Source organism: Scleropages formosus, chromosome 18 (genome assembly GCF_900964775.1).
Source record: "Scleropages formosus chromosome 18, fSclFor1.1, whole genome shotgun sequence".
Taxonomy (NCBI): Eukaryota; Metazoa; Chordata; class Actinopteri; order Osteoglossiformes; family Osteoglossidae; genus Scleropages; species Scleropages formosus.
Window position 1 is genome coordinate 118,193 of NC_041823.1, and position 16,623 is coordinate 134,815.

Here is a 16,623-nt window from a genome sequence, read left to right on the forward strand (position 1 = left end):
CTTACCTCTGGCTGTAGTACTCTTGAACAAGCTATTTACCCTAAATTGCTCCAGTAAAATGACTCAGTTGTATAAATGGGTAATTAATTATAAGTTGCTCTGGAGAAAAGTGTTAGCTAAATGTTAATGTAGTGTAGTGAATATTGGCTGGAAGTTTAGAGTCTAGTTCACAGTAAATGTGGAGCAGTTGTGGATTCTCTGTACTTCTGGTGTTGCTTCCCATGTGGGCTGCAGTTGTCACAGTGGTGGGGATCACCTAAGTGCAGAGGAGCAGCTGATGACCTTCCAGAGGTTGAGGTCTGATGTTCCAGAGGTGGTTGTGCAAGTGTGTGGAGATCAACAGTGGAATGATGGGAGGACAGGTGTTGGGATGCAGATCTGCTGCTCACACACAATACTGACTACAACTGGTCCATGTAATGTGTGCCATCAAACAGCTGACCAACCTTGTTTTTACATGGCTCCCAAAAACTCAACAGCGCTTGATAATCGAATCTTATGTAGTTTTTCTTACACTGTCAGTGCTGAACAGCAGCGTGTCACATTTCAATTTTACAGAGTGTTTCTCTGTGAAGCCCAGGAGCAGCTGGACTGCAGGACCACGACCAGCAGCAGCAACATGAACATGACCATGAGCCTCAGCACCAAGGACGGGAAGGCTTTGGATGGAGGTCTGAACGTTACGCTGACCATTCGCCTGTTGATGCACGGAAAGGTTTGTGCTCCTACTTGTCCTGCCGGCTCTCGTGCTTTTTCTCTTCACTTTTCTCTTGTCACTTCTTGCTGCTGTGCCTGCTGTACCCCCCTCCCCCCTTTTCATTGTGTCTTGTGTCCTCCTTTCTCACACAGGAGGTGGGCAGCATCATAGGAAAGGTATGTAGACATATCTCCGCAGCCCAAAACTCACACTGATGGAGTCGGCAAATATACTTTGTTCCACACTTTGATTTTACACTTGTTTGTTTGCAGAAAGGGGAGACAGTGAAAAAGATGAGAGAAGAGGTAAGCTTCTTGTACGTATGACAGTAAAGTGCCACACTCTGTGACAGGTACATTATTACTATTGACTGACACAACATTTTTACATCTGGAAAACTGAAAGCAGTAACTGAGCTTAACCTTGAGTTCACTGCGCTGCCTGTAATTTATAAATTCAGCTTTATTTTGATGGAATTCCAGTATGAATATTCATTTTTTTCATGGAGCCACATGACCCCGTTCTCTGCATCCCTCACCTGTTTCACCTTTTCCCTCCTGTCCCCGTGGCTGCAGAGTGGGGCTCGGATCAACATTTCAGAGGGCTCCTGTCCGGAGAGAATAGTCACCATCACAGGTCCCACAGATGCCATCTTCAAGGCTTTCTCCATGATTGCTATCAAGTTTGAGGAGGTTAGAAAATGCTCCGCTGTGGCGTGTCCTTCAGCATCACTACTGAGCATCCATGGTCCACAGCGAGTGTGCTTTCACCAACAGGACATCAACGCTTCCATGACAAACAGTACGGTGAGCAGCAAACCCCCCGTGACGCTGAGGCTCGTCGTCCCGGCCAGCCAGTGCGGCTCCCTCATCGGCAAAGGAGGCTCCAAGATCAAGGAGATCCGGGAGGTACGGCATCCGGGCCCATCTTACACACTGTGCGTGTGTACCTGATGCCTCACCTATGAACCAATGTGCATATAACTTAAAACGTGTTAATTTGCAACGGAAAAGATCTGGACATGAGGTTATTTTTAATGAACCCGGTCCACATCACTTTCGTCACCTCATATTCGGCTCAGAGCACGTCACGAAACAAGTGGTCGCTCACAGAGCAGAGCATGAACACGAACACGTTGAGGAGCACAGGCAGAGGACCCTGAGAAGACGCAAGGAACCTGTCTGTCACCTGTTTTAGACCACAGGGGCTCAAGTGCAGGTGGCAGGGGACATGCTGCCCAACTCCACAGAGCGAGCAGTGACCATCTCGGGGACCCCAGACGCCATCATCCAGTGCGTGAAGCAGATCTGCGTCGTCATGCTGGAGGTGAGCAGAGGGCGCCATCTTGTGAGAGGCTGCGCAGGGCTGGATATTTATGTAGCTGTTTATAAAGGCAAGTGGGCATGATGTGTACAAAATTATCTATTAAAAACATATTTTTTATTCTTCTGTGTTACAGTATTTCCTGTTTGTGATTCATCACAATTAGAACTGGCTGTTTCATCTCTAAGGATTAATAAGGTTCAGCCTCTTATTAAACCATTATGACTTAGTACTGACCCGTGAGACACCACCCATTCGGAATTTTTACTGACTATGTAATCTATGTAATCTATGTACGGACAGGATGTTGATTCAGTCGCAAATATCCATGATGGGCAATTCATAGTAAAAGAATACAAAGTACATAATAATAATAATAATAATAATGATAACAATGTGGATTTTGACAAAGTCATTCATGGAGGAGAGGAATGTAGGTGTTGACAATGTCTGAACTTTACTTAGTGAGAGCGTTTGCAGTGTGACACAGAGCTCGACCCACTCAAACACGGAGCACTTGCTGCTCATTCTTCTGTCTGTAGCTTGACTGGGTGCTGCTGGTTGAGTATCTAACCATCAGCAGGGCTTCACAGCACATGAGCAGGTATGGATCACTGCAGACCATCACGAATCGTCACAGAAGTGCAAGAACATCATACAGAAACGTAAATGTGCACTGACCAGAGTCCAGAGCGAAGTGTGAGGCCCATCAAGGCTGAGTGAGTTCCAGGCGTTATCCCCTGCATGGTTCGGAGAGCCCGGCCACCGCAACAGTAGCTCAACTGTCCTCTAGCGGCCAGAAGGAAGCATAGACCGTAGTAATGGACATTCCATCGCTCGCATAACGGCATCTCGTACAAAGAAACATCAGTGTACTGGGGTATTGTATGTGTAGTACACTGAAGAATTAAGAAAGCTACAGACTATAATATCTTCAGAGCCATTCGTGCCATGTTTCAAATATCACTTGATTTCATTCTGGGTCTTTGCCGATCTCTTGTGGTTTCTCTGCTGATCTCACTGTATCTACTGGTCTCACTGCTGGTCTCACTGCTGGTCTCACTTTGGGCATCTTCCATTGTCTCCCTTCACCACCAGTCACCACCCAAAGGCGCCACCATTCCCTACCGCCCCAAGGCCACATCTGCACCCATCATTTTCACAGGAGGACAGGTTCGACCCGACACCATCCTGGCGACTGCAGGGGCCCCCACGGTGCTGGCACAGCCACAGCCCACGCCAGTGAGTGTGAGTCTTGGTGTTATATCTGTGTGTGTGTGTGTGTGTGTGTGTGTGTGTGTGTGTGTGTGTCTGTGCCTGTGTGCATGTGCGTGCGCTCACTGACCTCTATCTCTTCTACTTACCCTCTGCAGACATTCACCCTTCAGGGCCAGTACGCCATCCCTCATCCAGATGTGAGTTCCCTCAGGTGACCCCTGACCCCCCTCAAGGAAGCTCCCCTCCCCAAAAGGCAGTTTCCCACCTAACAGCAAACACTAACAGCAATGTTTACACCATTAATGATCATAATAGCCTGATAACAGCTGGCAGCCATGTGTGCGCAGTGTGGTCTCTGTACATGTTCATAGAGATAGAAAGACAGGCAGACAGACAGACAAAGTGACAGTCCCGACAGATAGAGCAAGACATGGGTGGATGGACGGACACACAGAGATGTGGGTAGGGCAGCCAAACACAGAACTCAAGTAAAATACACGCACACTGTCTGAAACCGCTTGTCCCTGGTTGCGGGGGGGGGTTGTGGTAAACCAGAGCCTAACCCAGCAGCACAGAGTGCAACGCTGGAGGGGACACACCCTGGACGGGATGTCAGTCCATTGCAAGGCACCCCAAGGAGGGCTCGAATCCCAGACCCACCAGAGAGCAAGACCCATCCAAACCCGTTGCACCACTGCACTCCCCATTCAAGTAAAGTACACACACACACACACACACACACATTTTCAGAACCGCTTGTCCCACACAGGGTCGCGGGGAACCGGAGCCTACCCGGTAACACAGGGCGTAAGGCCGGAGGGGGAGGGGACACACCCAGGACGGGATTCCAGTCCGTCGCAAGGCACCCCAAGCGGGACTCGAACCCCAGACCCACCAGAGAGCAGGACCGTGGTCCAACCCACTGCGCCACTGCGCCCCCCCACTCAAATAAAGTATTTCTTCAAAAATTTACTAGAGTAAAAATAGAAAAGTGTCAGGTCAAAAAAGTACCAAAGTTACTTTGATTAAAATGAAGCTTTTTGAACATTATGAGCCGCTAATAATGTTAACATTACATGTATTCATTTAACAGGCGTTTTTCAGTAAAGAAACTTACAATTATTTACCCAGTTATACAGCTGAGTAATTTTTACTGGAGCAATTTACATGTATTCATTTATCAGACACTTTTCTCCAAAGTGACAAACATCTCATAGAAAATACTATGTGTTCATTACAGTAGTAGAAAGAGACGCTTAGATACAGACATGTGATTCTTAAGTGAAAATGAACCATCGTTCATCACATGAGTAGCTGCATAAAACTTTATCAGAATATCAACGATTCTTGATCACCCTCCTAGTAATAATTTTATTTTTAAATATATAAACATTTACATTACAGGAGTAGCTCTGTGAAGGTTTATCCGTTGTTTAACAGGCATCATCTCAAAGTTATACAGCATGAACATTTACACCTTAGATGAAATTAAGAGATCGTAGGACACAATGTAAAGTGAGTACCTTGCTGAAGGGTACTACAGCCAGAGGTGGGAATCGAACCTACAACCTTTGAAGGACCCTTGGTGCAACCATTTTAAGTACACAGTCGTAGTCAGATAATTCCCCCACATGAAGTCACCTAAAAAAATGCTATTTGTATAATGTGATTGCTGACAGAGTGGGGCACAGTGGTGCAGCAGGTTTGGCTGGGTCCAGCTCTCTGGTGGGTCTGGGGTTCAAGTCCTGCTTGGGGTGTCTTGTGATGGACTGGGTTCCTGTCCCGGGTGTGTCCCCTCCCCCTCCAGCCCTGCGTCCTGTGTGGCTGGGTTAGGGTGCGGTTCGCTGTGACCCCCCCCCACCCCTTAGGGACAAGTGGTTTCAGTCTGTGTGTGTGAGACTGCTGACCTCTAGTTAGGCAACAAGCATGTTAGCCAACTAAAAAAAAATAATAATTTCAATAAATGTGTGCAATTTTTACAGTTCAAATGAAGTACATTTACATTTATTTAGCAGAAGTTGGTTGTCAGTTAAGGTGGGATGAAGTTCAAGTAACTTACTGGTCTCACCGAACCAATGAAACAAATGAAAGATGTCGGCTGATGGCAAAGCAATAAAAAATTTAAAAAATTATTATCTATTAAAAAATTTGTGTTCCTCCATAAACGTGACTGACAGCTCACTGTAGCAGGCAAAATTCACATGGTTCAGTTTGTTTTAACACAGAAGAAAATGTAAATATTAAATGTGAAAAACAAACAAAAAAAGAGGATGACAAATATAACAGCGAATGCAAGGTATGTTTTTCTTCTTCTTCCTCACAAGTCCACATGTACTGATGTCAAAATTTACAGTTTCTCCAAAAAATGTTGTTCAGTACAAGTGAGGAAATGTGATTCATTATACTGAGAGACTGACTGACCGACCAAAAGACAGATGGACACAGACAGAGCGCAACAGTGACAGAGAAATGGACAGACAGCTGGACAGTGAGACCAATGATGAGACAGACAAACAGGTAACAATGGAAAGACAGACAGACGAGGCTGGACGGAGAGATGGGCAGAGACAAAGAGACAGACGTGGAGCGAAGGCAACAGTCAAGAAAGACAGAGAGGACAGAGAGGACAGAGAGGACGACGGAGACGCCGCCACACAGCAGCATTCGAAGGCTGTCCTCTGTGTCACCCTGCTCCTCTAACAGAAAGCCTCGCACTAACCCCGGGAGCACATACACGTGACCGCATGTCGTGTCCCAGTGAGTAACGGCTGAGCAGCAGCTCTAACTGTTAGCTCTGTTAACCGTGTGAACCGAGGGGCCCGGAGAGGAGCACCAGTGTACTGTGGTTGTCTGTGTCTCTGAAATAATTCCATCTGATTGGTTAGTTCTAATTTCCCATCCTGCCCTGCAGTTGACCAAGCTTCACCAGTTGGCTATGCAGCATTCCCCCTTTACTCCCCTTGGGCAGAACAACCCCACCTTCCCTGGTACGTACCCGAGACCCCCGGGGCAGTCCATCTGTCCGTCAGTGTCCTCCTGCAGTCACTGTCACCGTGTCCTCAATGTCCCCTGTGTCTCTGTCTCTCTTCTGCCTTCACCCGTCCACCTGAATCCACGTTACCGTGTTACCTTTGCTTTATCACACTGCCACAAGGAGCGCACCACAACACTACTAATACATTACCACCAGATTGCGCAACTGCTCACCACAACGTCTTGAAACACAGCTACCGCAACATCACCGCAGCATCTCCAGAATACTGTAACCTCACTACGCTCTTACCACAATGTCACCACACTGCTACCACAACATCACCGCAGTGTCTCCAGACTACTGTAACATCATTAATACATCATTACCGCAATGTCACCATACTGCCACAAATATATGCAGAGATCATGTATATCACACCGGGGCTCTGAAAGTGGACAAAAACGTGAAACAAACCTGAACCACCATCTGAAATCCGGTCTTTTGGTGCCTTTCATTATGCATCATAATGATGCTTATACACATTTTACAGCATAATGCCAGTTGAATACAATGTTTGTGTTGCTCTAAAACTGTTCATGTGACATTAATGAGCACATCAGTCGGTAACAGTGGCTCATGGCAAGTGCTTTAATGTGATTGATTGATTGATGGATGGATGGATGGATGGATGGATGGATGGATGCTGCTCTCACCTCCCTGTTGTGGTGCAGACCAGGATCATACTGTTTAGACATGAGATAAACAAGCATTTTGTGTCCTTCATATCCACAAATACAGTGTATGATTTCAGGTATATGTCTACAGGAACATCTTGCTGAAGACAGGAAGTTTATTTGTCACTGTCAGAAAATAGCTACACACTGGCTCCTCAATTTACAAACATGAACAGGCCTGTAGGTTTGTGTGCAATGCATTTTGTTGGTAACACCAAGTCCATCCTGGAAGTATCGGACACGAGACTGAGGAGGGGTACACTCTGGACCGGACACCAGCCCGTGACAGGGTCACCACTCACTTGCTACAGGCAATTTAGAGACACCAGTTCAGCTGAACTGCATGTCTTCGGACTGTGGGCAGAAACTGAATTTATTCATTTAGCAGACACTTTTCTCCAATGAACTTCCAATGAACTCTATGTAGTGTTACCAGATCACACCTTATTCACCAGGGTAACTTACACTGCTAGTACTGTACCCTACTTACGATTGGTCACTCATCCATACATCAACGAAACACACTTTCTCTCAGTCTCACACGCACATGCGCACTATGGGTGACTTTAGTCACCAGTCCATCTGAACAGCATGTCTTTGAATACTGGGAGGAAACCAGAGTACCTGGAGGAAACTCACAAAGACATGGGGAGAACAAGCAAAGTCCATACAGACTGAGCAGGGATCAAACCCACATCCTCTACCACTCAGATGCTGTGCCACCCGTTGTGCCACTGTGCCAGAGAGAGATTTCTGGATTTATTTAAAAACTTCCAGTGAAAACCTCAGATAAGCTATAAAAATGTTTTGTAAAACTTTTTATTTTACATTTTTGTTTACTTTGTTACATTTAATTAATTAATTCATTCATTACTCCATTCTTTCATTACTTCATTCATTTTCAGTAACCACTTGTAATGACAGGTTGCAGTGCTCCATGGCATATCCCAGAAGAGTAGGGAAGAGGACAGTGTGCACCCTGAGAGGAGCCCTGGCCCATCGCAGGACAAAGCTACATTAAAATGAATGAGCAGAAATAAAATCCCCTTGTTAATGCTGAATGTTAACCAGTTCACCCTGTTCTCACCCTGTCATTGATTAGCAGCAGCACTCAGGAACAATAGACATTTAAACATTGTAAACACTGTGGAAGTGAGTTGAAGGCAGGTGGTCCCGCGCTCCTCTTGTCTTTGTGTGCTGTATTAGTGTTGAAAACCGGGGCCTTAATGACGACAACACTGTATTTCTCGATTCCATCATTTTCACTGAGAGAGCTCTTCTTTGACAAGATTATTTAATTATCATTTGAATTAAGACCCCACTCTTGCTTTTTGAGCAGCAGTCGTAACAGGGTTTACATTTCCCTGCAGGAAAAACATTCCCTTTTCAAAGAGCTCATCTTTTCTTTGACACCGCCTCCGTCCCCGCACAAAATCCGAGTCCCAGCACCTCAGTTTCGCCTTCAGGTCCCTCCTGGCAGGGCGCTCCCCCGTGTTGCGCCTCATGTGCATCTCACGCGGCTCCAAGGCACAGAGCGCAGCCCTGACTCTGCTCTCCTTCTCCCCTCTACTTTCCTTGTCCCCTCTGCAGGCCTTGACGCCACAACCTCCGCAAGTTCACAGGAGCTCACCGTTCCCAATGACGTAAGTCCTCTTCCTGCCCACTGGCCCTGGGCTCCATCTCCAGGCAGAAGCGCAGGCTGATTCCATCCACGTGATCCACCCAAGCTGTCATTGTGCTGCTCTCCTGGCATCGACCCCCAGCGCAGGGAACCCCAGCCTAGGCGTGAGCCTTGGCTCCAGTCGAGAAGGCTCTCAAAGCCCTTCCTTTCAGAGCCAGTTCTCTCCTGATCTCTTGACAATTCCACAAACTTAAATCGCATCACCGCACCTCTCACGATCACCTCTGTATTTCCGTCGGTTCCATTTCCACTCGCTGGCATGATGTGCACCACAAAAGCAGTGCTGTCGGACAAACCGAGTGAGGTTCGAGAATCACGTGTGTGAGTCTATGAAACCACATCTGCTGTTGATGCACTTATGTTCGTTTCGAGTTCTATGGCACTTTGGAGAAAAGCATGTGAGAAGTGAGTAAATGTACACGTAAATGTAAATTTCTAGGCATGGCTGCCTGTCGGATGGAGCAGCATATTAAGGACGTGTGGATGAAGGGGGTGTATGAAGAGAATACTGCGCGTAGCCTTGGATGCCGTCGTTGCTGTTAGATGCCGTTGAGTCGATGTCGACTCATGGCGACTCTATAAATGAGCGTTCCAAAAACTGTCCGGTCTTCCACCAACCGGCTAAGACTTGTCAGTGGGCGTCCATGACTGTGGTGATTGTGTCGCTCCTCAATCAAGTGTCGAGCCTCGGATACGCCACTGAAATGAAGAGGCCCGTCTTTCACATTAGGAATAAATGGTCTCGATGGACCACTTCTCTTCTCAGTTTATACAACAGATATTACAGGACAATACTGCACCTGATGAAATGAATCTGGACCTCAAATGAGATGTTTGTAAAGAGGCAGTAGGGGGTGCTGTGGTTAGGGACTGGGATTTGTTACCATGTTTAGCAGCTAAACCACTTTAGCTCACTACTACTGTTGTGCCCTTCAGCACAGTACAAAACATGGTACATACCCTGAATCAGTGCTGTAAGATGTTACACTACATGAAAAAGTTATCAACCACCACATAACCTGTACTCCTTTTGTCCGCAGACACACACACACACACAAAGGGGTCACACACTCTTTCATAGCGTGCTGACTTCTTGGCTCTTTCTGAAGACCCATCTACTCACATTGGGGCTGATGAGTATGTGCTCATCTGTAACATTCAATTTTTCCAACATATTTATCTGACTGCATGCTTAGTTTTTCATTATCTTTTTCATATACTGATTATTGATTCTGTGACAGTGACCCTGACAGATATGTCTAATTGATCTCATGTTAAACTGTATAAACTTAATTTATGATTGTATGACTGTTACCCAGCACCATGTAACTTTCTACAGAACAAACTTAACGTTATAGTTTGCAAAGTGTGTTTATTGTTACTCTTATTGTTATTCTTATTATTAAAAGGTAAATATAATACAGGAGCAACTGAAGAACCCCCTCTATCACTTGGACTGAAAAAATGACATCATTACCCACAGTGCAATTTACATGTGTCTTGAAAGACTGTGTGTGCGCCACTTTGGTAGTAAAGCAACATGGACATCTGTCTGTTTCCTCAGCTGATCGGCTGCATCATTGGCCGCCAGGGAAGCAAGATCAATGAGATTCGGCAGATGTCAGGAGCACAGATCAAGATCGCCAATGCCATGGAAGGTTCCGGCGAACGCCAGATCACCATCACAGGGTCGCCGGCCAACATCAGCTTAGCGCAGTACCTCATCAATGCCAGGTGGGCCTTCTTAGTACACTTTGCATCCAAGAGCTTCTTGATGAGCAGGGTGGGCCCATCGTGGGTTCAACAGGCAGGATGTCACAGGAAGCCCAAGCATGGACTCTCCACACACACACACACACACACACACACACACAGTGCCACATGTGGCAGCACAGATCCCTAATGAGCATTTTGGAAGCCTCTGCTCTGCTAGAGCCTCCTCCCCATGTGAACATCTCACTGAGTCTCACTGTTCATCCCAGCATGAACATCTGGCAGTGTCACTGTCCATCACAATCCATTACACTTGAGTACTGAAGTAAATGTGCCTCTCTAAGATGGAAAGGGTGAGATGTTTAGGTTGCGTTGGACAGAAGCACAAAGATAATGGAGTGAATGCTGTGCCCTGTCATCAATGATCTCTGGTGCTCAGATGGCGGAGATGCAAACATGCAGCAGGTGCATGGACCACTGGCACCCTTCAAGTTCCCTCCTTGATTTGATTTTGCTTGTCTGTCAACTCATCACACACTGAAATTTGTTTCTGTGCCCTCTTCATCTCTGTAAAAGAATCAATACCCCACATCAGCTGACAGTGAGGGTAGTGGTACAAAGACTTCCTTATTAATGTTTTCCTCATCAAGTCATAAAATGATCCTTTTGTTGTTTCTCTTCTCTAACACATAACATGTCCCCCTCTGACCGTCATTCTCCCCTTTTTTTTCTCTTTTTCTCTTCTCTCCCTGTCCTGCTGGCCTCCCTCCTGTATTGCCCCGATTAACCCTGCCTCCTTTCCCTCTGCCTGCGTGCCCCGTGCTTCCTCCTGTCCTCGTCTGCAGCTTAGAGATGGCTAAAGTCAGCAGCCAGCCTGCCGCTCTCACGACCCCTGTTGACCTCAACACAAGTCTCTCTCAGTCTTCCATCCCTACCTCCACCCCCACCTCTATGGCTGTCCTGGCAGCTGCTGCCGCAGCCTCCGCCACAGCCGGTGCCACCCCTACTCCCTTAGCAACATTACCCACCACCCACTATGCTGTGCCCGTCTCCAGTCTGCTTGGCATGAAAACTGTCCCCCTCCTGGCGCTCAGCGCCGCGGCTGCCTCAGGAGCGGCAGGGGGGCTCTCGGCGTATACCGCTAAAATTCCAAGCAACGCTGCGGTCAAGAAATCAGAACGGCAGAAGTTTGCACCATACTAAGGAATAACAGTGAAAATGCCTCTTTCGTGTGTGTGTGTGTGTGTGTGTGTGTGTGTGTTTTCACTCACCAAGTACGCTTTGTGGGAACAGATGACTTAATGCACTATTGAAGAGAAAAGCAAAAATGTACATGCAAAGCACTGCTGTTCTTCATCAGTTGGCATCACGCCGTTTTCCGTCTGTCAGATCTGTGACGTGACGTGAACCAAAAGTTTGGGGTTTCTAACAGCTTCAGAAAGCAGTCCTGAACCATCAGGTCCAGGTGGACCACCAGGTGCAAACACTTCTCCGGTCACTTCAAAACCTGCTGACTATGTGGTGTGCGGCACACTTACACGTCTCTTATAAAGACACTGAACATCATACAGCAGCTACTGTACTTCAAAAAAGTCAACTGCACCACGTTCATGGTCAGAAATGACAGAATAACAATAACGGATCTCAGTGTAAAGCCTGCAACTGAGATGGTCAAAGTCAAAGCTGCAGTGTATGCATTCTATACACATTATAACAAAATAATAAACACATTATATGCACAGTTCTGCAGTTAGACCTCCTTCCTGATGTGTTTGAGGTCTGCAGCAGTGCCAGAGAAATGCTGATTTGGTATATTTTTTGCTACTATGCATGGACAGTCCCTCTGCTTCCTTTTCCGTTGGCCTTTTATAGATTTGCACTGCGCCAGTAAAGAAATACATAATTAAAGGCAATATTTAAGATAAGTAGCAAAAATGTTTAATGGTTACTAAAACTTGGAGAATCTTAAGGTACGTTAAAACAATATTCAAGTTGCAGCAGCTGGTTCCAGATATATTCCCAATATCAAAAGTTTTCAAACCCTATTTTGCAATTTTAATCCCCTCATCTTCACAGAAGATTTAAAGCTCTGTCAGATTGCAAGGGTATTGTCTCTGAAGAGCCCTCTTCAGGTCTATCCATAGATTCTCTATAGCACTGAGGTCCAGGCTCTGACTAGGCCATACCAAGGCTGTGATCATCTTTTTTTAAGCATTCCTTGGTTGAGCTGGCTGTGTTCTTTCGTTCATTGTCATGAATTTATACTTTCCCCCCCCCTCTTTCCTGGCCAGAGCCTCTGAAACTGCTGAGAGAAGCATCCCCATAACATGATGCTGCCACCACCACGCTTGATAGTATGAGCTGTATTCTTTCTGTAATAAGCCGTAGTGGCTTGGGTCAAACAAATCTTTAAAGTAAAGCCAGAAACTTGTACCTTGGTCTCATCAGACCATTTTTCTACATAGGTTTGCGAGATTGAATGAGTCTTCTTGCTAAGTTAACACAGGCTTGGATACTCTTTCTGGCTTTCATCATGATCCCCCTGCCCACAGACTTGTAGAGAATACTATAAATGATTGTAATATGCAGGAAGTTGTCAGTTAATGCTGTCCTGTTATGCCCTGTTACTTCTTCAAGGATGCTGACTGCTTCTTGCTAGCCTCTCCTGATGATCTTTCCTCTTACCTGGTCAGTTTTGAGGGACATGTTGAACTTTTTAATTATCCTGATGGTGCCATATGTCCTCCACATATTGATGATGGTCTGCAGTGTTCCCGATGATAGAATTATTCTATATCCCTCTCCCAATCCATATCCTACAACAATACAATCCTGAAGAATTTTTTTTATCTTGTTGTAGACTATGGTTCTGCCTACAACCAAGGACCCTTCAGGGAGATGCTACAGGAAGAGCTGTCTGACTCATAGCATTGACTTAAGTTGATGTCAAGAGAAGGCAAATTACATTTACATTTATTCATTTAGCAGATGTTTCTCTCCAAAGCGACGTACATTTCAGAGAAAAATACAATGAGTGCACCACATCAACAGAAGGGTTAGTACATGATTGGGAAATATTTTTAACAAAAACATTGAATTCACTTTATTATTCACTTTTGTTTGTTGCAGAACCATATAAAAGGTGAAAAAGACTATTTCAGCCTTCAATAAATAATTAATTTTCACCAAAGGTGTGTAGACTTTTGATATCCACTGTAACCCACCAGTGTGTGGACTTCTGAGGAAATACAAAAATAAAGACATCGAAACAGCAGCTAAATTGTGCCACATATTTAAGTGAAATATTTCACGTTTAACAGCAACAGGGCTAATTGTTTTCTCTCATTACATAGCTATCCTGCTTCACAAAATCATTCACAATGACAACTAATTAACGTTTACGCCCTGGTGAAGCAGCCGTTCCCTGGATGTCCATGTTTTCTTAGTTATTCTCAGTAAATCCAGTTAGTTTCGTAGAGATATGTATCCCCAGAAATACAAATTACAATATGAAGTACTTTATTTGAGCAACCGTCACAGTTTTTTAACTGGCCTGTCCGCATTTAAATATTCTCAAATAACCGTTTTGTTTGTTTATGGAAAACACCATATGCAAATGCCAATCTACCTCAGTAGATATTCAATAAGTCATTTATTTTGTGTTGGTGTTGAGAAAATGTATAAATCCAATATCATATATATGTTCCTGGATAATTTAGTTTGATCTAAGAAGACTACAGAGAGCTTTTCTGCGGGATGAATTAGAGAATAAACTGTATAAATAAACTATATTGGATATAGATGTTAGAACCCAAGCCGAGAACTAGACTTCTGAATGATGTCAAACCTCCATCCGGAAGCTTCTGGAAATAAAACTGCATTTGATCATTATTTTCCCGTTTTTTGCCCATGAACCCACCTCTCTGTTTGTGCATCCCACCTGACCATGTCACCTATCCGTTTTCACCCTGCTGCCCTGTTGCAGAAATGCGTCTCTGTGCATAACACTGTTTCCACCATGTCTCACCTCCCCACCACCACCACCACCACCACCTGCTGCCAGGCCAAAGACTCCAACGCTGCTTTCACAACAAGCAACACTGAATGCAGTTGAAATACATAATAGTTTATACATGGAAAAGAGAAAGACAGTATTTTCTACTTTGTTGCATATGGTGAAGTATTTAGTATTTATTTATAGTATTGAACTGCACCTGTGCCATGTTATGAACATAAACACAATTTTTTCATTCATACTTTCTGGTGAAACTGCATTGATCCTCTGTGGTCCTGTTTCTGGCTCTGTATCATACAGTGTAACAGAGTTATTCATACTCCACAATGGTGAGTGACCTTTATCTCCTTCTCTTGTCCCTATATACACTGGCTCCTCAACTTACAAATACAGTAACTTGACCGGAAATCTGTTTGTACCACCACAAAGTTACACATTTTTGTTTTACTATATTTATTAACTTTGACCCGCATTAAAATCAAAGCTAGTTTAAAGCGATGAAAATAAAAATGTTGCTTCAATACATTTCTATTCAGTGCAGATGGTTCACCAGTTTATTCCGTAAAGATGTGGAACATTTCTTACCTTTACTGATCACCGACACTCAGGAACACCTGGACCCAGCTGTGAACACTGTGGAAGTGGCTTGGATTAAAGTGGTCCCCATTGCCCCCTTCTTTTTGCCTGCTTTTTACTGCCACCTATAGGCTCAGAGGTTGAAGATGGGTTTCGTTCACACAGCGCCAAACAAATTTTGGAAAATAAATGTGAAAAGGTATGGATGGGACATCCTGGGACATGGGACATCCTCCAGGATATCCTGTCTTCAGAACCATGTCGCCGGTTGCCTGCTGTGTCCCTGACCTCACCAGCAGTAAGAATTGTTCTGCTCTCTCTTTCCTTCTCTGACTTTCTCCTACCTCCAGGCTGTCTTCTGAAGTTTCAGGCCTCGGGGTTCTGTAGGAGCGGCGCGTGCGCAGGCGCGTTATGCTCCAACTGCCACTTCCACAGCCATACGGGCTTCCTGTGGACTGCGAGCTGGACGGAAATCCTGCTCTTTACCTGTGTAAACGTGTAAACATCCACACTGGGCAAATGTGCTTCCTAGTCTACGGACATCAGGACCAGCAACGCTTCACACAGTTTCACTACAGATTTTTATTTCTCTTAGCTTGTGGCCAGGCTCAGGTGTGACTCTGTAAAGGCATGAGCTTATAGTGCTTCGGGTCCTCATTTCAAACTCTTTCTACAGTTCACTGTTTTAAATTAATTTATGACACTTTTTATAAGATATTCCAGAGATTATTTGTTGCCTCCTTTCCATTTGGTTTTTATTGCCTCTGGACAAATGTGCTGCACCATATCATGTCACCTCCACACCTGTGTGCTAAACTCAGGCCGCTTCCCACAGGCTCCGCCTCTCACAAAACATTTTCTATGAAACCCGCATTGTCTATCGTATCAATAACCGAGCTTCAGGGATCTTTTGAGAACTTGTACAGCTGTGCTGTAAAAATGGATGAGCTTAATAAACCTGAGACCCATGTGATGAACCCAGACTGTGCCATTAGTTATTTAGCTCATGCTTTTCTCCAGACTACTTGCAGTTTGGTTTTTGTGCACTAAGCTACTTCCATGCAAGTTTATGTGCAGCTAGGAAAGTTTTACTGTATCAGTTCAGTGTAAGTATCTTGATCAAAGGCACTACAGCAAGAGGTGGGGTTCCAACCCTGTTCTCTGCTGACTGCTGACTCTGCACCAATCTGCCTTTCCATCACTCATGAATAATGGCCCAAGTTCCCCCGCCACCTGGAGAGATCAACCGACTCTTTTCCAGGAGAGGACCATGACCTCAGAGTTAGAGGTGCTGACCAGGCATCCAACTGTCTGAGTGAATGCTGACGGTCACAATCACAAGAGGATGACAGCGTCTGCACCTTAAGTCCCCAAACCGGACACCCTTCGTATCCTGTCCACGAACATCACAAACAACAGAGACTAAACAACCTCAGAGCCAGAGCCCAGAATCGATCAGATTCAACTAAATGCCAAGAATAGTGACACAGCTCACACTACGCTCACACAGGGATCAGATGCCACGCATCAGTGCTCCTGGTAGCCTATATTCCTGTAGGAACGTCCATAGCACATGTTGAGGGACACGGTCATACACATTTTAGAAGTCCACAAAGCATACAGTATTCCCACGATCCCTCAACTTGCTGTGCCAATGAGAAGAGTTGGTCCACTACTCCCCAACCAGGACCC

At 45.3% G+C, this 16,623-nt stretch overlaps 1 protein-coding gene across 14 annotated transcripts in view; it reads left to right on the top strand.

Moving 5' to 3' along the window:
• The window catches only part of LOC108923695 (poly(rC)-binding protein 3), a 59,792-nt gene extending 43,888 nt beyond the window's left edge, over positions 1–15,904 (top strand). For 5 of the 14 annotated variants that reach the window (XM_029260034.1, XM_029260032.1, XM_018734625.2 and 2 more), the window contains 12 exons: positions 559–715; positions 850–873; positions 970–1,002; positions 1,273–1,389; positions 1,474–1,605; positions 1,895–2,023; positions 3,119–3,268; positions 3,394–3,435; positions 6,150–6,225; positions 8,537–8,589; positions 10,192–10,361; positions 11,186–13,267. In XM_029260034.1, the coding sequence (XP_029115867.1) occupies positions 620–715; positions 850–873; positions 970–1,002; positions 1,273–1,389; positions 1,474–1,605; positions 1,895–2,023; positions 3,119–3,268; positions 3,394–3,435; positions 6,150–6,225; positions 8,537–8,589; positions 10,192–10,361; positions 11,186–11,543 (1,380 nt within the window). In that variant the 5' untranslated portion in view covers positions 559–619 and the 3' untranslated portion in view covers positions 11,544–13,267. Of the gene's footprint in view, positions 1–558; positions 716–849; positions 874–969; positions 1,003–1,272; positions 1,390–1,473; positions 1,606–1,894; positions 2,024–3,118; positions 3,269–3,393; positions 3,436–6,149; positions 6,226–8,536; positions 8,590–10,191; positions 10,362–11,185; positions 14,412–15,281 lie in introns of those variants that run through there. The other 9 variants (XM_029260035.1, XM_029260038.1, XM_029260037.1 and 6 more) reach the window with 7 other exon arrangements.
• The last annotated feature ends 719 nt before the right edge of the window (positions 15,905–16,623 follow it).